The sequence below is a fragment of the Drosophila willistoni genome (assembly GCF_018902025.1).
Source record: "Drosophila willistoni isolate 14030-0811.24 chromosome 2L unlocalized genomic scaffold, UCI_dwil_1.1 Seg139, whole genome shotgun sequence".
Lineage (NCBI taxonomy): Eukaryota > Metazoa > Arthropoda > Insecta > Diptera > Drosophilidae > Drosophila > Drosophila willistoni.
In genome coordinates this window covers 2,809,906-2,833,217 of record NW_025814046.1, presented here as the reverse complement: position 1 = coordinate 2,833,217, position 23,312 = coordinate 2,809,906, and the positions used below count along the sequence as shown (strand labels likewise).

The 23,312-nt window shown below is 34.4% G+C and overlaps 2 protein-coding genes across 3 annotated transcripts; one reads left to right on the top strand and one right to left on the bottom strand.

Moving 5' to 3' along the window:
- Positions 1–14,633: 14,633 nt before the first annotated feature.
- On the bottom strand, positions 14,634–15,756 carry LOC6638522 (G patch domain and ankyrin repeat-containing protein 1 homolog). The gene has a single exon (XM_002061348.4). The coding sequence runs from the start codon at positions 15,691–15,693 to the stop codon at positions 14,674–14,676; it is 1,020 nt and encodes a 339-aa protein (XP_002061384.1). The 5' UTR covers positions 15,694–15,756; the 3' UTR covers positions 14,634–14,673.
- Positions 15,757–15,972: 216 nt separating this feature from the next.
- LOC6638450 (DNA repair protein complementing XP-C cells homolog) lies at positions 15,973–22,719 on the top strand. Of its 2 annotated transcripts, XM_023176072.2 has the most exons (7): positions 15,977–16,551; positions 16,613–17,430; positions 19,525–21,218; positions 21,281–21,636; positions 21,692–21,803; positions 21,860–22,028; positions 22,095–22,719. In XM_023176072.2, the coding sequence occupies exons 1-7, from the start codon at positions 16,349–16,351 to the stop codon at positions 22,370–22,372; spliced, it is 3,630 nt and encodes a 1,209-aa protein (XP_023031840.1). In that variant the 5' UTR covers positions 15,977–16,348; the 3' UTR covers positions 22,373–22,719. The 2 variants fall into 2 exon arrangements, with proteins under 2 accessions (XP_015034775.1, XP_023031840.1); XM_015179289.3 differs by lacking the exons at positions 19,525–21,218; positions 21,281–21,636; positions 21,692–21,803; positions 21,860–22,028; positions 22,095–22,719 and having other exon boundaries at positions 15,973–16,551; positions 16,613–17,633.
- Positions 22,720–23,312: the final 593 nt, after the last annotated feature.

The following is a 23,312-nucleotide window of genomic DNA, read 5'->3' as shown; positions in this document are numbered from 1 at the left end:
AAAAAAAAAAACTCTCACCTTGGAATTTGATCTCTTAAATCTAATCTTCTCACTATTTTTTGGGCCTTAGTTCTCTCATTAGTTACCACTTGAGTTTTTGGTATCCAAGGTATAAAAAACTTGTACTACTTATGATGCCCCAGTTCGGGAAAAAAAAAAGAAAAATCACTATGGCGGGACACGTGGAATAGAGTTGGAGGAGGGAGGAGGGCAGCCAAAGCAAATGCGCCTGCATAAATAAATTTCAAATTTGATGCCATTCGTTTGGGCAGGCCCCAGCCCCTTCGCCGACATCCTCTTTTCCGTTGACAGGACAAGTTTTGCTAGCTACCATATACCTTTCCGTGGTAGAAGTTTTACGTTTCTTTTTTTTTTGTCTTTCTTCTTTGCACTTTTTCTTGCAACTTTTTGTAGCAGGCTTGGAGGCTATGGTGACAACCCTGGTTAATGTGTTTTTCTATGTGGCGAAGTGGTGTCCATCTACTTCTTTGGCCTTAAGCTGGCTTAAGTTGGACATACTCATACAAACGTGTACAAATTCCTGTATATAACTCTCCCTTTCCCCTAAATATCCTTATATTTATCAATTTAAAAAAAGAAAAAAAAAGGGGTTGTTTCCACAATTTAAGAAAGCTGAAATTCACAATAGAGCAAAATGACACCCAAGGGCGGACTGTTAGCCGTTGCGTTACGTTTACAATCCCACAGCACAAAGCGGCAATATGCCGACTCCTTAAAAAATACACAAAAAAAGAAAAAGGGAAAATGGAAAATGAGAAAAAATTTAGCTGGGGTTGCCACACAGGTTACAATGCTTCCTGCTCTTCATATGTTTGTAGGCATTTGCAGTAGGGTGCACGGGGAACACACTCGTCCGCCGTCTATAGTAAGGCTTGGCTTGGCAGCCACTCAAGGACCATAAGAGAAATATGAGAGAGAACGAGAGATATAAAACCTATTACAAAATATGTTTGTGTTTCATTAAAAATTTAAGACCCAATGCCAAAGCACAAAATCAAGAAAAAAAAACGAGAGAGAGTAAAGTTGAAAAACCAAGCTGCTCGTGTTTATGACATGCGACAAATTTTCATCTCCCATCATACAAACACACTTACACACTCACCCACATTTATTTACACCTAAATTGTGTGCGTATTGGTATACGATAAAGTTATAAAAAAAAAGGAAGAAATACGTGGAGGAAAATGAGAAAATGCAGAGGCAAACACTCGTAAAGCCGCACTGGAAGATACATAGAGTTAAGGGGAAGTCACAGATTCACTAGTAAATATTAAATTAATACAAAAACCACAACATCGACTAGCAAATACACTTTGTTTTAGCGCAAAAGAGACTTGGTCATGTTTGCAAACTATTCATCTTTCTGAAACCTTGTATAAATTGTCATCCGACTTTCATCTACCCAGAAAATCCTTAGCTTAAACGTTGAGTGATTACACTTTTACCAAAAAGAAACAACTTTAACCTTAACGTTAAAATGGAAACATACAAAAGCTTTCTAGAAAATATGGAATAAAAGCTTTCCTTTGTACAGTTCTTTTGTTAAACAATTTTGTTACTGCTACCAATAACAATTTGTCAGCCTTTTTTATATAAGAATCATTAGCTAGAGGTTTTGAATAGAAAAAACTTTTGCCTACTTTTCAGCACATGGATTCAGTTGAACCCAAAGCAAACAATTTGGTAATATCATGATATTAAATTCAAGTTCAAGTTAAAACTTTCAGACAATGAAATTTATGTGATTTTATTTTAAGTATTGGAATAAATGCAATTAGATTAACATAATGAATGACTAACTATGATATTAAGAAATGATATCACATAGATTGGACAGGTTGAAAGGCAACTTAAAAACAAATGTTGTAACTTTATCATATAACTTTTGAGTTGTATGTTATGAGGGTTAGCCCGAGCGACAAATTTTAAAAATGGCAATCTATCTATCGGATCTTTAACTTATGTTGAATATATGTAGGAAGGGATTCGATAGTCGTTGTCATTGTAATTGCTATTGACACAGGTCAATTTCGTTAAGTAGAAAGAAGGACTTTCTTTAGGAATTTCCCAATTTCATAATATATTTCATAAATAATACATGTTCAATAACAATTTCATAACAATTGGCTAGGTGAAAAGGTTGTCAGGCCTAAACTGTGTCCATCTTTACCAACACTGACTTTAATTACATAAAATTTTTTTTTCTTTTTCTCCTCTTCATATTAAATCATCCAATCAAGTTTATATATTTTTCAAAAATTTTGTAACTAATAATGCAGATACAAAATTAAAAAGTTTCATTAAGATTGTTGACATCGATAGTGTCTACATTTCATTTGGTTGTGCGGCAAGGACAATCGATCGATTCGTAATTAACTTTAAATTAACAAACTGGCCTTATACAGTCATATTATCAGATTTCATACCCTGCTAGTTGCTCTACATCCTCCCCCCTTTTTTTGTATGTGTGTGTTTTGTGATTCTCTGTGGAGTAATTTATAGCTTTAGACTTTTTTTTGAATTGGCTACAATTCAAAATCGATATCGAGACACAATATACAGATGGCATTCCATGCATATGTGTAAAGTCAGTCGGCTTATTTCATTTGGCAGATGGTAAATTTGCAGCTGGCTTTGGCAATAACCAAATGGGACTACCACTTGAAGGAGTAAAAAAAAAAAATATGGAAGTTGCCACAAGATGTCATAAAAATTGGCAACAAAATGGTTTATATGGCTAAAAGATATGGGAGTTTTGCGCGCTGGTCATCGATTTTTTTTGCCCCCCTCTCCCCGTTTAAGCCGTTAATAATGCATATACTTTGTTGAATCAGTAATAAGTATTAAATTTCTGCATCATTATAATTTATATTTTCTGCAAACTGCCGGCTGACCTTCATAAAAATATAAAATTATCTCTCCTATATATCCTATATATACATATGTGTATATATATTATATACATTTATCCAGTCTGTTCATATTAAATATGCAAAAATGACAAATGGCCCAGACATTAGGAGACACATGCTCTGACCTCTGATACTAATGATAATGTTGCAAACAAATACAGAAAAATAAAAGAAAACTTTTTTATATCATATTATTAGTCTTTTTTAAGCTTTTATCTTATCTAACTGGAAAAATGAAATGACATTCGTCAAGTGAGTCAAAAGTTTATTTGAAAAATGTGCAAAATAATAATAATAAGAAAACAAAACGTAAATGTAATTTATTTTATGGCCTCTTGGCGTATACTTAATATGTACGCACATATATTTGATTTATAACGTATACGCCACCGCCTTCAAGTTGCATTTTGCTTAGAAAGGTGAGCTAAAGCCATGAGAAGGTAATTGAAGCAATATAAGAGTCTCGTTTTAATTAAGATATATGTAATAAGGAATGTGAAATTTTAAGTTTAAGTGGACAAAAAACTAATAAAATACAGATTGTGAGATTGAAACTAATTGAAATAGTGTTGGAAAAGTTAAAGAAAGATATACATATACGTATTATTCTATTCATCTACTATTCTTTCATGTTAAAAATACAAAACAAAATAATTGCATAGTGTTTTTATTTTGCAAAAAGTTATGCGAATCGAACTGAATCTGATTGACAGTAAATCGTTTTTTCGGTTGAATGGAACGTTAAACCTTTTTGGAGCCAATGGCTTTGCCACAGGGCTCTCTAAGGGAAGTCAAAAGGTTGCCAGAAAATTGCATTTTATCCATTCGCCCCCTTTAAATCGCTGCGATGCAATGGAAATGCATTTCGATTTGTTAGATTTGTAAGTTTTAAAGTAAGTGTTAATCGACAATAGATATCCACGGTTTTATACCAATAGGGTTTAAAAAAAATTCACCAAAAAAAGTTTATTTAAGGCTTTTGAAACTTGTTTCCTTTTTTTCAAACTTAAATGCCAATATACACTTTAGAAATTCAGATAGATGTGTGATGAATATATGAATATAAGTATCCATAAAAGGTGACCAGCGCCGATAAAAGTAAAAGAAATATGAATCGAGAGAGCTTGCCGAAATTGCCTGAAAAATATCTCGAGTGATTAGGTTGTCAGGGGAAGCTAGATACATTTCCTATTAATCACCTTTAATTGTTAATTAAAGTACATCACATAATGAGTACAGTTCCACATTAAGTGATAACATTTGCCTTGGGAAATATGTGTCCTAAGATGCACTCTTCCATTTGAAATCTCCATCAAATTCTTATGATGGACTAGATTCAGAAACACAAGCAACGAAAAATCGTTCCTTTAAACATATTACATTGTAACTATCACTTTCGTCGAGCAAGTGATTCCATTCTATTACAGTCAATCGCATGTACGGATATAGAAAACATTTTCGGGGGGGCAACAATAAAAAATTTTGATATTTGGCTTAGAAAATTCAGTAATACTCGAACGGGCATTTTGTTAGGCAAAGAATTTATCCAAATTGCCTGACCATTTCAGATGAGATAAAAATTATTCCAAATATTTCGGGACCAGACCCCTCAGATTCCCCCACTGGATCCGTCCATAGCGAGACGAGTTATGGAAATCATATTTAACATTTTTACAACACTTTACACACTGTTTGTAAATGGAATAATTTTCATTTCTATTTTTCACATATTCTTTTTACGTGTTTTTCAATTTATTCTTCGGCAAAGATTTCCCCAAAACAAAAAAATTTTCATATACATATAGGCACTATACACATTTTTCGCAGTGACTGTAAATGCGTAGATTCGCCCCCTTAAGTTTTATCTAGTGTAATATCTTTTAAAACATATAGATACGTGTGCTTATGGTGGTTATCTAATTCATTGAGATTCACAATTGTGATGCAATTTGTGTTGGACTTAAGAAGTAAATCTTCTTATTTTGTCGAGATTTTTTTTTAGATTATTTTATCTACCACACACGAGCACCTTGAAAAAAAAATTTTTCTTGTTTGTTTATTTATTTGTGTTTCTGTTTTTGGTGTTTTTTTTGTGTGTTTGTCTCCTGTCTCTTGTGAGAGACATTGACTTTATTCAGTTTGTTTGCTCTTATTGTCGTCATCTTTTTTTCCGAGATTTATCAAGAGGGCCAAAATGTAGATATATGGTGAGTTTTGAGTGGTTCTAGTCGAGAATGCTTATCTGGCAAGTTGAATGGCCATTTATTCGTGGTTTTTCTTTTTAATTTTCTTCATCTCCATTCCGGTGTCTGTTTAATGGAAATGCATTTTGGCCATTTGGACGTGAAGCTGTCAATGGTGTTCCTTATCATCATTTTTAATATTATTATTTTTACCTACATATCTGAAGTTTATGTCCACACAGACACGGCCAATGCCAACACATACAGATGTATGTATGTGTGTGTATAAGCCACATATGTTTGGTTTACGTGTCTTGGCTCGTTTTTTCCATCAGACTCTTTTGGTTTTGGTTTTTTGCCTCTGCTGCTTCTTTTAGTCTATTGCATTAAGTCGATTTCGCGCTCGAATGGATTTTGTTGTTTTTGGTTTGAAGGATAAAAACAAGGACAATAAGAGTATAGAGGACTACTACTTGGCTTGGCTTGCTGGCAGTTGGCTAAGCCACTTTACTTTTTATACGCTCAATCGAATATACTTTCACTTTTGCCCACACTATGTGTCGAAAATCAATCGATTGTTAATAACATCAAATGGCTAAAATGGATTTTCTTCAAAGTTAATTAACATTTGTGTTTTTATTTATGTTTTTATTTTTTTTTGTGTGTTATGAAACGAAAGAGAAATAACTAATTTTAACCTTTAATTAATTTATCAAACGATTTAATTTGCAGTCAGTTTATCAAGCAATTATGAAACCTTTATAAATGTTGACACAGGACAAACACACACACAGCAGGACGTTTTTACGCTGCTTAAGTGTGTGCGTGATAGGTGGGGGTGGGGTAGGGAAGGAGGCGTGTTAACATGTTGCACGCACATTTACTTTCAATTTATATACACAGAGACCTTGAAAACAATTGTCTGAGAAGTTCTGCGCCTAAAAGCAGGCCACACTAAATCACTCTGCCTCTGCATGACTATCCAAATGAAGGACTAACTTGAGTAAGGGAAAAACGATGGTTTGCTTCTTTATACTTTATTTCTTCTTCTCCTTTTTTTTTGTTCTCTTCTGTCAGTCAGCCAAGTCCAGTGCTTCTTTTGCCCTCTTCATCCCTCAAAGCAGTTCAAGGAATTCCGAGCCAGCCCTCATGTTATTAATGTTAATTACTATGCTTTGACGCCGCCAATGCCGCCAACCGCCACGAAAAGCTCTTTATCCCTCGGAAAAAGCCGCAACACATTTTCCGAGAGCTTGCCAACTAACCCAAAACTTCGGGACTAATTTGTGTTAATTTCTTATTTTCTATTCCCCCCGTCGCGCCTCTTTGCTTCTGTGTGTAACTTTCTATGCTTATAACTAAGTTAAAACTAAAAACAATTTTAGGGCTACCAAAAAGTCATAAACTACTGCCATACGATATTCTCTTTGTTGGCTTTTTAAAGTTGCTTTGGTTGCTCTTAAATGCATATAAACATTCAACTAATGGGAAATAAGGAAAATTACATTAAATAAAAGTATGTTTTGAAATGTATTTACATATTTATGTTGATCATAAATGACCATGTAAGTGACCATTTATTATTCAAGTAAACAATTTTCCATTTGACATTCCTAACAGCGAAGTTTTTCTTCCACTTATGTATTTTTGAGGCTGGAAGGCATTTTCAGTTTAACCCTACTTCCTTGTTTGAAAACCCCCCTTAGTTCCTTGTTAGGGTCATAAATGATACTTTTTAATTTAATTAATAAAAATTGGTATATACCCAGTTTTTAGTTGTGTTTTTATTATGTTTTAGTTATTGCCTTTACAATCAGTACACTAAGTGTAGCTTTTGTGATGATTAGGACAACAAGCCTTCTGGCAAGAACAGCAGAAGTGCCCATACTTATTTCCGTCTGCGTTGTAGGGACATAATTCGCATCGAGCACTTATTTTCGGATTGTTCATAATAGCCGCTATTGCTGAGCGTTTTTGGCTTAATGATGGCAGTTGATTTGGAGTATTCTTGACGAGAACAATAGCATTTTCTGCTTTAGGCCTCTTCTCTCATCGAAGAAAAAGCTATTCTAAATACTCTCGTCGACATATGTATCCCAACTGCGGATGCAGACTGTATGTTGATACGTGTTCATAAATGATAAATGCGCTAATACCGGATATGCCTAGCATACCTATATGAAAATAGGAATGACCTATTTTTGTTTGCAGGAGAATGTGGCAATCATTTGCCCACAAGTGTCAACACCGTCTTGTTTTATTGTTGTATCATGATTATGATCGGTGTTTTTACTATCTTCAATACTGATTTCCTTCATGTGGTGCTGGGTGGGAAACGCGGTTTTTGCAAGCGCAATTATCCTTTGATGCTTTCAACTTATTTGTGTCCATTTACTTATCGATTTGAATTGATAGATTCCTATAACTCAGTTGTTCGGAGGTCGGTTCTGTATGCTAATAAACTTTCCTCTCTTTGGAGACCAAGTCTGGATTATCCTTACATTCATGCTTGATTTGTGACTTTTCCAAGTTTAAATTGAAGACAACAATGAGCTCCCAATTAGAACCTATTTCTTCAATTTTATTAGAATCATAAGGTCCAAGTTCATCCGAACATAAAGTCTTCACTGTGGATTTATTTTTTCGCAACAGCTTTACATCTGAATTCAATGACTTTACTAAGCAATAATAATGATTGTCTGCTTTCGCACACAAAAAAACGAATTAGTTGAAGACATGGTATCATGTTATAAAACATCAAAGCTTTTTATGTGAACATTTATTATAGGACATGTATCTTTCGTAGCGTATCAGATTGGATTTTTATGTGGGGTCAAATTTGACCCTAACAAGGAACATGTAACTTTTCATTTTTTCACGTTCAGGAAAACCAGATATCCAAAATAGGTTTACGAAAAGATCGAAAATCAAGATATCTCGAACTAAAACAAAAATTATTTGAATCAAGTAATTAATAAAAAAAATATTTAAAAAAAAACAAAAAAAAAGGGTCAAAAATGATACTGTAAGGAAGTAGGGTTAACTAAGACAAATTACGTATACGACGCGTATAACAATAGAAAGCAATCAATTTGATTAAATTCACAATTCTGACAATGCATCTTCATTGGAATTTCAAAGATTGCATCTGTATAAGACATTTCAATTAAGCAATAGACTAGTAAATTAACCGAATTTGACGGCTTAATACATGTATCTAAATGTGTTTGGGCCAATTACATAAAAAAAACATTTAGGCAGTGATGATAAGGAATTTGATCTATGCGGAATGAGCCTGCTCATTTAAAAGATTCAAGCATTTTAAGTTTTTACATTTTTTAACCTTTTATATTTCAGCACAAATGAGTTATATGAATAAATGATCCATTTGTTCGCCTATTAATCTACATCAGACTAATGCGAGAAACTAAAAACAGACGAAATATGAATCAAAGCAGATTGTAATACTTTTCCATAGGAAAAGTAAAAAAATCATAAGATTGTTTACAATAAAGGCAAGTAGATATGTACACATGTATATAAATTCATTATTATCTACTTGTTTTTCAAATTTCTTGAGTTTGTTTTTTTTTAGAATTTTCTCAAGAAGAAAAACTACCTTAAACTAGTCAAATTTAGATAAAATTAGTTCTATTCTAAAGTGGGCAGCATATTTTAAGTTTTCTTTAAAATATCAGTTCTTGCTTTAGTTGAAAGAAATATTTGGCCAACCTAAAAGAACATATGCTATCTATGTGTTTGAGTTATAGTGTATGCGTGCGCGCCTAATTGTATGCAACAATTTATGCAGAAAAGTTTTTTAGAAATTTTCACTTTTTGGCAAAAAAAAAACACTTTTCGCGTTATTAGAAAATTCCAGCAGGTAAAAGATTTATGTCAGCCATTAAGACCAAGCCAACTGCCAATTGAGAGGACGCAGAGCCCAGACAACAGACAATAGTGTGAAAGAGAGACAGAGATAGAGAAAGAGAGACAGTTATAATATATGTATATAGTTTGCTAATGCTTGGGCGTAAGGGTGTAGAGGGAGGGGATGGGGTTGTTGTTGGGGGGTTTGGCTGACCTAGCTTTTTCATTTGCATTAGCATTATCTTGTTAAGACTCACCTTTAAAAATTCTCTCATTCGCAATTTTCAGTTAATTTGATGTTTTTCAGCATCCGGAACAAGCAACAAGAGCCAAAAATTTTCTAATTGTTGTTCGTTGTTGTTGTTGTTGTTATATTTAGTTGTTGTTGTTGCTAGAATGGAAATTATTTCTCATTCTATTATTGTTATTGTTGTTGTTGTTGTATGTTTATGTATTATTGTTGTAATTGCTTTAATGGTTCCCTGCAATTGTTGGATCATGGAGTATTATAAACAACTATTTTGTTAATCCATTTAACAATTATTTTCGTGTTTGAATATCGTAAAAATTTTTTTATGCTTTTAATTTCTTATTTATTTAGGCTTGTGCTTTGTTTTTTATTGCAATTCTTTTAGTTAACATTTTTAAATGAAAAGAAAATGCTTTTTCATGTTACCAAAAACACAATTGCCTCAAGGCTAACACAAATAATGTGAATAAGTATTCGTATGCGTATGAGTATATCAGTGTGTGGCTGTGTGTGTGTGTGTGTTGCCTGGTAATGGGGGAGAGACTTCTGAGTGGCAGGCAAATGACCCGGAAGTTTTTTCATCCAAAAAAATATTATTTATCTCAGCTGTGGTACTGTTTTCTTAATACTCTTTACCTAAATGGGTTTATTCAAATTTAAGTAAGAAAAGATTTATTACTTAATGACTTCAGTTTAGGAAGAAACATATTATCTTCGGACTATAAATAAGTGGTAGGTAATTTTTAACTACTCAGAAGGGAAATACTATCCATCAAAATCTATAGTTAAAATTTCTAGATAGACCCTGTATAAACTTAATTTAAAAACACAAAATAAGAATAAACAGGAGCGGAAAAAAGAAATATTTCTATTAAACAAATTTTACTTTGCAATTCCAATCAAAATGGTTTTGTTTTTTTAAATAGTTAAAATGTTTACTGATTATAATCGAGCAAAAAATCCAAAAATCCAAATCACATTGAACGATCACAATGTACATAAATCGAGGGAAATACCTACATTGTAGTATATAAAAAGTTATGAATTTGAGCTCAAAATATATATATTTCATATAATGTGATAATGAGAAACTATTAATTTTTTAACGAGTAATAAATCTCATATAATTTTAATAATAATAATTTATAATAATTTCTCATATAATTTAATAATAATAGAAATTATGTTTAGATTTGTACATCAAAATCAGTTCTATTATCAAAGACAGAACAGCTAATAGAAACAAGAACTTTTTAAACTTTATAAAACTTCATTAGAAAACAATTCGAAAAAGATGAGAAATTGGCAACGATTTTTTTAAAATCAATTTTAAATCAAAATTAAGCTCTTTCAAAACCAATATAATGGACTTTAAACCGTATTTCTATCAAATATTTGCATTATTCTTTTTCAATTTTAAACTAAATGATTGGTTGACCAATGCAAATATTTTAAACCACCTTAACATTTACTCAAATAAATACTTTACAGAATTGTCAATGATGAAATATATGTATGTACTTTCAAGACATTTGATTCCATAACTTATCTTAAGGGTATAGGAATTACAGCATAAATTACGGCAAAGTTATCTGAGGCCCCTTTGGCCATTTTCTTGTCTTTCATAACACTTAATAAACACATATGGCCGATGGCATTTTGTTTGGTTTACGATTTTCAAAGATTTACGTGAAGTAAATATTAAAAATAAAAAAACTTTCCGGCTCTTGGCCTTGTTCCGTATACATATCAGTCCATCTATACAGATTTACATGAATTTACCTAGAGCTACATTTATATATGTATACATAAACAATAATATTAATGTGTAATAGTTCTTATTTTATGTGGGAGAGACGATCCAAGTAAAGGTTGAAAAAAAAAAAAAACATCATGTGATTGGAAATTGAAAAGTTTGAAATGAAAATCTTTGATTTATTGCATTCAAAATAGATATTTCGTATCGACTTGGAGGCATTAGTTAATAAACTCGGAAACTTTTGCACAAATTCGATCAATTTTATAATCCAAATAATCATAAAATACAATTTCAATTTTCAAAACAATTTCCTAATGGGTGAAATAAAAAGAGAGTGAAAGAAAGAGAGAGAGAGAGAGGGGACAGCAGCTGAGAGAAACAAGTGGCGGAATAAGAGAGAGAAAAATCAAGGGCGTTAATGTATACGGAACTAGAACTTATCAAAATTAAGTACTGAAGACTTACAAAAACAAAAACTACGAAATTCAATTTAATAGCGAATTTTAACATAAAATTTGTTTAAAAATTGCCTGTTGAAATCAAGTATAGGAACTCTGAAAAGTTTTATTATTTATCAGTTACGCATAATAATTATTTGTAACTTTTTTATTCATTTAAATGTAATAATATTTTTTTTCACTTTTATTGTAAAAATCACGACTAACAATTAATATTAACTTTTATTGTAAAAATCAGAAATAAAAGTCAAAATTTATTATTAAAAAAAAAAATTTGTTTTTCTATTATAGAAAACACAACAAAAAAGTCGTAGAACAAAAAGTAAATATTAATAATTTAATTCCTTTAATTTATAAGTAAAACTGATAAATTGTTGATCTTAACTTTTCTTTTTAATTTAAATATTTAAGAAAAAAATTGTATTCTTGCATATTAATAGTAATAATTAAATAGAAATATTGAGTCATAAAAATAACAAGAAAAATGTTACGATTAAAATTCCTTTACTTGTTAATTAATAGAAATTATTATAAAAAAAAATTATAATAATAGCCAAGCAAACTAAGCAACCAAAACCGAAGGCAGTGGTGGATGAAAGGTAAATTTGTATGCGATTAGAAAGGGATTTAGTTATTATTTTTACCAACCCCCGATTAAAGACTTAATAAAGAAGCAAAATTTTGAGAAAAATACGAAATAATTTTCAATTCAAAGTGGTATAGTCCTTTACTTAGATCCGCCACTGACTCAGCTGTTTTTATTTATCGTTATGGATCACAAATGTAGGGATAGCCCCCTACTCCTTTGAGACGATGCGCCCCTTTAAGAGAACAAAGTTCAAAAGAGAGTGAACTGATGCTGCTCAAAGACGATCAAAGGGTGACTAAGTACAAACAGTGGGCTAGTAGGATGGTGGAGGGGGAGGGTGGGTGAGTAGGGGCGATAGTTCTAAGGGAGGTTGGGTAACGGTAAGAGAGAACTGAAAACTGAAAACCAAACAAATCACAAAAATAAACGCTTCTGAACGGCCGTCTGCCTTTTGTTGTTGTATTTGCATACAAAAATAAACCATAAAACGCAAAATACAAAAAATAACACAGACATTGAATATAATTTTACATTTTGCTCTAACAATTAACATTCTATCTCTCTCACTCACTCTTTATTATCAATTGCTCAATCAAGTTCAAATGCATCCCACACACACACACACTCACCCACCCCCACCCAGGCACCTCCAATCCCCACCACATGGCGTCTACCCCTGCCACCCTTCTTTTTGAATAATAATTTTTTTATTTTTTTTATTTCGTTTTTGAATTACTTTAAGTTAGATTTTTGCCAAGCTTTGCGTAATTAAACGACACGCGACACATTAAAAACAAAATGTACACACTCGGCGGATTTACGTTTCGTATTCCAAAATGCGATCGCAGCAGAGTTTTGTTCATCAATTTTAAAACTTATCAATTGTTAGTCTACCGCGTACCGTATATAATTCGAAATATATTTCTGCTAATTAATTTTAGCGCACCTCACGCGTGCTTCCGATCGTACAACAAAAACCACACTGAAAAAAAACCAGAGGGCCGATGTTAACTTCGGTTGTGCCGATGTTTGTATACCCTTGCAAGTTACCCTGATGTAACACGGCAGAGTAAATAAATGAATAAAATCAATTTGTACATAAAATTGTTAATAAAAGTCACTGTTTTCGAGTGAACTGGGAGGTATATGATATATTAGTCTGATCCGGTTGAATGAAAAAATATATATACATACATGGTAGAAGATATTTCCTTATATGCATTGCACACATCGGACAAAACTTATTAGATCTTTTTTGTAAGGGTATAATAACAACATGTATAGCCCAGCAAACATATTAATTGTTAACCCATTCGACAAAATTATTGTTCGCGATCGAAGGAAACGCCACCTACAAAAAAAGTGACAGCAAAGCTTCAAACCAAAGAAACTTAACGCAGAAAAAATTTATTTTTAAAGTCTTTAAAAAACAAAATGTTTAAATGTCCTTCAATTTATTTTACCGTTATTAACTTTTATCAGTTTTATTCGTATAAAATATTCCACCAAGTTGAATAATTAATAACATGCCACATTTTTATACATTGTTTATTTGCTCATAAAACAGCGTTAAAAAACGTTTAATTTCTTATAAACTATTTAAGCCATTCCTGACGTATTTTTAATGTTGCTTTTGTTAAATCAAATAATTAGCTGTGTAACAAATATTACTTTTTAAAATATTTTTTCAAACGTCAGTGTGACTGGGTCATAAATCTGTGACTTGATCTCCCAGCAGCTGAGTCAGTAGTGTTGGTAAAAGCAAAAAACCAATTTCAAAGAAAAAAGCAGTTTCTTTTTGAATTCAAATGCGTTTCTAACAATCTTTTGTTTATAATGAATTCATGTTTTCATTTCCATTTACCACAAAAACTAGAGCACGATTACGTTGCCTAGCTGACCTTCTTGCAGCACTGACTTTCTTTTACGCTCTTGGTTTCGCTTTTTTTTTTGTTTCGTTTTTTTTTTTTTAATTGCAAACTTTAAAACACGCACACCCGATGTGATTTATTTTTATTAGCGAGCCGCAAAGCAACAACAGAAGCTGGCCACTGGCAACAGCAAAATAGGATGCAAGCATGCGAGGACAACGTCACAACACTGCCACAGTCCGAACGCGACTAAATGTGATGAAATTCGGAGAAGTTGCTTATATACCCAATCAGAGTGGAAAAGGACTTTGCTGGTTTTTAAGGGGTTAAGATAACATGCGCAGGCGCAAAGCGGAAACCGTGTCAATCCCCACATACATACGTACATATATAAAGCGAAAGTGAGAGACATTGCCTATGGGGCAAGTCGAAGAGGAGTTGGGGGAAGCACATGCAACAGCATTAAAAAACTTTCCTACAGTTAGGAAAACGTTTCGAATTCTACAATGAAAATAAGTCAAATTTTATAATGGTAGAGAATAATATTAAATATTTTTTGTTGAATTATTTGAGCCTTTAAATTTCAAAGCAAATAAGTTGCTCAACAATTTGTAAATAATTTTTTTTGAGTGCAGATTATTGCCTGGTGCAAAAGCTTCCATCCCTGACCTAGCCAACCGCCAAAATATTGCGGTAAAAAATAAGGACAAAAGTGTGAAATTCTTGGGATTGCATAAGTTAAAGGATTTATTTTTTTAAGTCAGCTCAACTCGTTTCGCAAACGTCTTTCCCTTTTCCATTCACGCACTTTTTCTCTTCGCATATCATCACGAGTTCGTCTGGGCTGGTGAGGATTCCTCCGTTTGGTGGCATTCGTATCAAAAGCTTGAAAATGCGTAACTCGCGGCGGAGATTGTTCTATACCCAAACCAGTGCGCCGTTTACGCAATACGGTCTTCACTGGATATAAACGACCACTTTGTGTGGGTCCCAGGCCGTGTTCGCGATCCCAACCCTGCTTAACCATCAATTGGAGACCTCGATTCCTTATGGATATGTTGAATTTGTTTAGTTTGTTGGTAGCACCGGGCAATTTCAAATTAAACTGATGCACTGTAGAAGTTTGATGGGCACGCAAAGTCGTCTCTTTGTAGTCTCTTTCACAAACATCACAGTAGAAGGGTAGAATCGTTTGCTCAAGCTGTTCCAATGTCATCTCCAGTTCATGTTGCTCCGTCCTGCCGTTGCTGGTGAGTAGCTTTACGACAATTTCGTGTCCTTTCTTTTGGGCCAACGTAAGCGCCGTTTGTCCACCTTTGTCCTTGATGTCAGTCTGCACGCCATTTTCTAGCAACCAACTCACAGCATCTATGGCTCCTTCGCAGGCTGCCATCATTAGAGCTGTCCAGCCGTAGGCATCGCAGGCATTCAGCTCCGTCTCTTTGTCTCGAAAGTCTATGCAAGACAGTTCCTTCACATTGTTGTTAATAGCAGAACGAAAAAATTTGCTTTTATCGTAGGGGAAAAGTGTCTTTGATCTATGTGTGCGCTGTTCCTTTGTCTTTTGCTGATGATGGCTGGTTGCCGTGGTTGGGGTGTCCAGTATTTCATTATAAAACTTCTGCGCCTCGGCTCCATCGATTTTTATAGTATTTCGTTCAAGTTTCGCCTTTGCCTCTGCTGACACTTCTTTGCCAGCTGGCACAAATCGCTTTAGAGGTACATGTAATGTGGTCAGTGCCCGCCAGTTGGGATGCAGCTCTTCACCAGTTGAATTCATAATAAACAAAACAAATTGTAAACAAAATATGTAATTTATTTATCGAAATTATTAGAGGTGGGCAAAATGGAATCACAGTGTTAACTTAATCACTGTGACTGCGACAACAGCTGTCCGAAACTAAGAGATACTGTGCTAGAGTGGGAAAGATGAGTGCAAATGGCTGGGTGTTAGAGCGAGAAAGGGGTAGTGGTCGTTTGCAAATTACTTTTCGCGGGCTTTTTGCCCAACAATCGTAAGTATTGGAAAACGACACACAGACCTTTAGTGTTACCATTTCTTTGTGTTGTTGTGGGTGACCATTTTCAATTGTTGAGGGTCAATTTTTGATTCTGACTCTGGGAATTTCGAGACAAATTGAAATCGGGATTCCTTAAAATTAAAAACAAATGGAAAACAAATATTAAATTGAAAATCCTTACAACTTAAGTAAATGGCAGAAGCGTTAGCTAAAACATAAATTCCACAATTGGAGCAAACCCAGGCAGTCAGAATCTAAGGAAGTAGGAGACAAACTGCGTCGTAAAAATCAATAAATGTAACTGTAAGTGGCGGCACGCCCACCAAACAAGGAATAAATGTTAAACCGCCCAGTGGCACCCAGTGAGGTTAGAAAGCGTTAGAAGAGAAGCAAGCAACAAGCGTGCCAAAAACAATGTCGGATGAGGAAGATGAATCCGTGTCGGAGGGTTTCTCGGCCAGTGAGGATGAATGGAAACCCAGCAAGGATGCACGCGGTGGCGAATCATCGGACGATGATGATAGCGATTATGATGAGGCCCTGGCCGCCGGAACTGGAGCTGGAACAGGAGCAACTACCGCAAGTGGCAGATCCTCAGCAGGGGGATTAAAGAAAAAGTGAGTAAATTTGTATAGCATCTTTTTGCCAAATTAATGTTAATCCACATTTCTGCACCAGGGGGGATTCGAAGCAGCCACTAAGCAATCTTAAGGGTGGCGCTTCTGTCAAGAAACGCAAACCAACTGGTCAATCTTTGCGTTCCAAGTTATACAACAAATATCGACCGCCACCCAAGACATTTTCGACATCGCCCCAACAGAATTCGCCATCAGCTTCGGGTTCAAAAAACGCCAAAACGCCCAATGAAAGCGATGCTAATGCACATGGAGATGGAGATGGATCGAGCAGCGATTCCAGTGGTGATGACCATTTGGTTAATCCTGCTGATCTCGATTTTGGTTCTAGTTTCTTTTCAACGAACAGGGAAAAGTCACCAGCACCGCCGCAATTCGATTGCAATGCGGGCATCACTCTCTCCGATTCTGGTTCCGGATCCGAGGACAACAACGAGAGCAGCAACAACGAGGCCGAAGATGATAATGCCGCCAGCACCAAGGCATTCGATTTTCGTGGCCTGCTCGAGAATGCCAATAGCCTGGAGAAGACCAGAGATGTGTTAGCCAAGAGGGCAACAGCGACACCTCCCACTCAAAAAGTTTCGGTGGCGTCTGCCCAAATGGATGTAAATGCTTTGCTTGCATTGGGCGAAAATCAAAATTACGCTAACGTAATTGAAGATGAACAGAAAGGAACGGAGAATCGTCGAAGACTCAATCGACAGCCGCCTTCATTAGATGGTCCATCGCGTCTAAGTAAAACCAAATCGACTCGCATTAAACGGCATACAAAGACCCGTCCGGTATCTACAGTCATTACCGGATCTGCTGCTGGAGGCGGTGGCGACTCGGATGATTCAGATTTTGAGGAAGTTGCAGGTAGGCGAAAATGCAAGTAGGTAGTAGACAGTATGCAGAGATCGGTTGTGGCGCTGTAGTTAGGCTAAACTCGTATGTAATCCCCAAGAAAAATAACGCTTCCAAAAATTGCTCCATATGAGACTGCGTAGTTTTGTTTTGTGTCCTCCTTTCCCCATAAAAAAAAACTAAAGAAACTACCAGAGAAATGAAGTTGTGAGATCATATATATATATATATATATACAAAAAAATATATAAACCTATTTTACTGTAACATATTGTTAGTCTAGAATCTAGACTGAAGATTTAGACGTGCTATATAAATTAACCAAAAAAATGAAACTAACCCAATATGCCTAACTCAGATCGACAAACAAGATCTGCAACAAAAAACAAAAACATACACTAACCGAAAACAAATGCTTATTATGATATCTTCTTTTTGGTGTGAATGTTGTTGAATTAAATTCGAATCAAATGTAGTAAAACAAATTGAATATATTAATGTTTCACAATACAAAATAAACACAGGGTCGACAAATAACACAAATTTTAGTTCAATTTTAACCATTTTAGTTTTTATATATGCTATAAAACTTTTAAACACTTTAAATTCTAATTAAATTAAGATTTTAAACCATTTTAGATAGACTAGAACTTTTAGCAAAATTCTTAAATTATTTTCAACAAGTGATTTGGTTGAAATAAAGTTTTAAATTGAAGAAATCTATATATAAAAGATTATAAATAAAAGATTATAAACTAGGAAGAAATATGTTTGGCCATGATTTTATATCCTTGGGCTTTAACTGATAGAGACGAAAAACGGTTTTCAAATGGAATCAAAATAGTTGTTAATTCTTTACAATTTATATAATTGTTTAAGCAAAGTGATTACGACTTTTGTTACTTATTTTTTGTTGTTATGTTAATGATGTATTTAATTTTGTTATCCTAGATTTTCCAACGACTTCAATATCATGCCAAATCTATTCATTTATATACCCTTTTAGTATTTGTTTTCAAGAAGTCTTCTAAGAACGTTGCTTTTACTTTCATGACCTTCTATTTAAGAGGAGAACTGTCAAAGATTTCTAACTAAATGTCTTATAGCTTTCCGCATAACATTTCCTTAGAAACTTCTAAATAGAATAACGAAACGAATTCCTATAGAATAATGGAAGTGATAGATAGAAAATCTAGAAATTGCCTTGAAGAACTAAAAACTCTTTTAAATTAATTTAACTATTCGTTTACAAGTTTTTGATTATTATTTACGAATATGTTTTTTAGACAAACAAAAACTAACAACTAATTACTGTGTATATTGTCGATCCCTGAGAATAATTCGCATTAAATCTGTGTGTTGTTAAATGTTAAAGATGTTACTTATCACAAACGGAAAAACTTTTAGATAAATTACAAAATGAATGATCAAAAATTGGAATTGTTGTACAAAATGCATTTATTTTTTATTGTTTTTTTCGTGTGAGAATCTCTTGGAATAAAGAAAAAAATAATAATTTTAACTTTCTGTTGCTCTCGCAGATTTTAAAAAGCAAAGAAAATACATTTAAAAAAAAAAGAACATAAGAATGAACAAAGAAAAGAAAAATAGTAGCCAAAGCAACTACAACTTATGTGCTTACTTTAATGGCAATTTCCGAGTGTTTCATAAGTAAATCAAAAAAAAAAAGATACCATAAATTTTGAGTCTATATAGATTAAATATATTAAAAATGAAATAAAAAGCAAAATAGCTAAAAATCGATTTAGAACTGATGTTAAAACGAATTTACTTTAGACAAAATGTATTCACAAACCGCATGCAAAAACCGAAAAACATAATTTTAATGCAAAAAAGAAAAACAAACCAAAAAAAAAAACAACTAGTGAATGTTTCATGTAATTTATTACTTTAAAACAAAAAAAACAAATGCACTTCCAACTGATAAAAATCAATAAATAAATAAATGCAAGAATGTGTTAACTATCAAAAACAATTGAGCAAGTAATCTAACAAGGACTCGTTTTTGAATCCTTTCCGCCTTTAGCTTATGTGTTCCATTTGTTTGCTTATCCTTACCACTCCCCCCAAACTACGCCATTACAGATGCCGAATTGAGCAGCGATTTGGATGACTCGGCCACCACCCCGAATATCTCGGGGGATTTGGAAATTCATGTAGGCGTTGGCACAATGCGACCCACCAAGGAACAAAAGACTCAACATGAACTGGAAATGGCATTGAAACGTCGTCTCAATCGGGATATCAAGGAACGTCAATTGCTGATGCATAAAGCCAGTTTAATGTGTTTGCTGTTGCGGAGTATTAAGTACAATCGCCTCTTGGGGGACTCGAGTCTAATGGCACAAGTTCTGAAGCTGTTGCCAAGCAAAAATGCTTATCCCACCGAAAGGGGAACTGAAGTAAAATATCTTCAGTCATTTGTCACTTGGTTTAAGACAGCCATCAAGTTGCTTAGCCCCAATTTGTATCCCAACAAAGTGGCCTCTTCGAAAAAAGGTATAATCGAAGAGCTTCTTGAGCAGATCAAGCGTAAAGAAGCACGTTCCAAACAGGATATGATCCTCATATTCATTGTACTTGCACGTGGCATGGGAATGAATTGTCGTTTGATTGTTAATCTCCAGCCAATACCCCTAAAGCCAGCTGCATCGGATTTATTAACTATCAAATTGAAGCCAGATGATAAGAACAAATCGGGAACAATCAAAGATGAGAAAGAAGATGATGATGATGAGGAGGAGGACGATGATGATGAACAAGATGATAAGATTAAGAAATCGAAAACCAAATCAAAAGCAAACACCAGCAGCACAAAAACCATCAAGACAGAGGTGGTAAAAGATGTAAAATCAAAAGCAGCAGCAACAAAAACCAAAACTCCTGTCAAACAGATCAAAGAGGACACTGATGATGGGAATAGAAAACCCACCTCAACTTCACTTTTGTCAAAGAAACTCAAAAAAGAAGCGGAACCCATTAAACCAATTGCAAGACTCAAGAAACTAGAGCACAAAGAAGAACCTAAACCCGAAATAAAGCCAAGTACTTCAAAAGATGCCATCAAGCCGCAATTGTCACGGCTCAAACGTAATGCCAAAAATGAGAAATCATCCACAGAAGATGAGATTAAGAAGGCTAAGATTGAGACTCAAACGCCGCCAGTAGCAAGACGCACACGTCAAAGCAAAAAAGAGACTTCGATGGCCGAAAGAATTGGTTCACCTGTGATACCAAAACTTGTTATTCCATCTAGCAGCAAATCGAGCGATACTGAGAATATCAAATCCACTCGAGAAACACGCTCGCGTAGCAAATCTCCAAAAGTTTTCATATCACCCACATTTTTGGCTCAAACTTCACCTAAGGATGTTGTGGTGGAAACGAAACTTCCTCGAACACGCAGGCAACTCAAGTCCAAGGTTAATCAGCTGGGTATACCACAATTAGATGGCGCCGATGATGTCGATATGCCAAAGCCCAAGAAGCGTCCAAAATTGGAGAAACTAAATCGATCGCATGAAAACAAAAGCAATACATCAAGCGAAATCTTTGAACCACCAAAACCAGTTAAAAAGGCACCAATTCTACCGAAATCTGTACAGAATTTACGCAAGGATCGTCGTGTTTTGTCCACAGATGATGAGGGTACTCTTGGTAAGGATCGCACAAAGCCCACTGCCTCTGATATGTGGGTGGAAGTTTGGTCTGAAGTGGAAGAGCAATGGATCTGCATTGATCTGTTCAAGGGTAAACTCCATTGTGTGGACACCATCAGAGTAAGTTCCAGCCAGCCCAAAATCTTCGCCAGATATTGTCTAACTCTGCTCTCATTTATTAGAGAAACGCCTCATCGAATATGGCCTATGTGTATGCCTTTCAAGATGATCACAGCATAAAAGATGTCACGGCACGCTATTGCACCAGTTGGACGACAACGGTGCGTAAGGCACGTGTGGAAAAAGCCTGGCTCGATGAGACAGTGGCTCCCTATTTGGGTAGAAGAACTAAACGTGATATACGTGAAAATGAGGAAATGCGTCGCATACATGCCGACAAACCATTGCCCAAATCCATATCCGAATTCAAGGATCATCCTTTATATGTACTTGAAAGGCATTTACTTAAATTTCAAGGCATCTATCCGGCAGATGCTCCCACCTTGGGTTTTATACGCGGTCAGCCGGTATATTCTAGGTAAATTCTACTTTACTTTTAGTTTTTATCTTTTATTAACTTATTGATTATCTAGGGATTGTGTTCATTTGCTGCATTCCCGTGATATTTGGCTGAAAAGTGCTCGGGTGGTGAAACTTGGCGAACAACCATATAAAATTGTTAAGGCTCGACCCAAATGGGATAAGGTAAGTGTATAGCCCACTTATTGATGCCTTCATTAATACTCTTTCCGTTAACACAGTTAACACGCACTGTAATAAAAGATCAACCATTGGAGATTTTCGGCTATTGGCAAACACAAGAGTATGAACCACCAACGGCAGAGAATGGCCTGGTGCCGCGTAATGCCTATGGAAATGTAGAGCTCTTTAAGGCCTGCATGTTGCCCAAGAAGACTGTGCATATGAGATGTAAGTTTATCAGTTGACTGAAGGTTTTTCCAACATCTTTCATATCTCTCATCCCATTGAACACAGTGCCTGGCCTGATGAGAATTTGCAAGAAACTTAATATCGATTGTGCCAATGCGGTTATTGGTTTTGATTTCCATCAAGGCGCTTGTCATCCCATGTACGATGGTTTTGTGGTTTGTGAAGAGTTCGAGGAAGTGGTCACTGCCGCCTGGGAGGAGGACCAAGAGGAACAGAGTCGTAAGGCTCAGGAGAAATATGAGGCTCGTGTCTATGGCAATTGGAAGAAACTTATCAGGGGGCTTCTCATACGTGAACGGCTTAAGAAAAAATATAATTTCTAAACACACATATTTTTCGCACACAATTAATTTTCATTTTTCGTATTATTTGGTATTACATTCAGTTCGTTTTTTTCAGTAATTTTATTTTCCATATTTTTTTTTATATATATATAAGTATATGTTTTTTTTGTGTCGTATTTGAGAAATAATTGAAACTTATTTTGTGTAACTTGTCGAATAAAATGATGTAATTTAGCTGAGTAAGTTTATAATAAGATAAAAACATTTATACACACGCGAATTAAGAGGAAGAATTAGAGACATCGATATCGATTGATTGATTGGAATGCTTCATTATCTTTAATAAAAAAGTAAAACTTAATGTCAAACAAATGCAAATTCCAAAATACATTGTTTTTTTTTTGTTTAGCCTTGATTTGGAAAAGAATACTTTGGTTTTTTAGTATATATATATATATTTAGATTACAACAACATCTAGCGAATACTCTCATTGACTTTTGAGCAAAACTTAATTTAAAGAAAAGGTATTTTTTGTAGTCTCTTTTTTAGGGTTATCCTAGATATATGTGCTGATCCGCAAATATACATGTTAACCCTTTTTTACTGAGACTGTTTATAAAACTTTATAGTCCTAACCAGGGAATGCAAGCAGCAAGTGAGAAATTTATCGAATTTGAAACTAAAATAAATTAAATTCGGAATTTAACTTAAGATCTATTTATGATCAATTACACTTGAAAATTCTGCCGATTAAATTTTTGAAAATATTGTCATAAAATTTTGAAGTTGTATATTTCCGTGGATATATATATTCTGGATATATCTGTGGGTCAAATAGTCGTCTTTGTACTAGTTGGTACAAAATTGGGAACCATTTTTGATTACATGACAAGAATTCAAATCTTTACTTCTTGTTTAGCTTTTAGTACATATGACTAACTTCCGCTGCACAATAGTTGCAATTTCTGTATTCGTTTC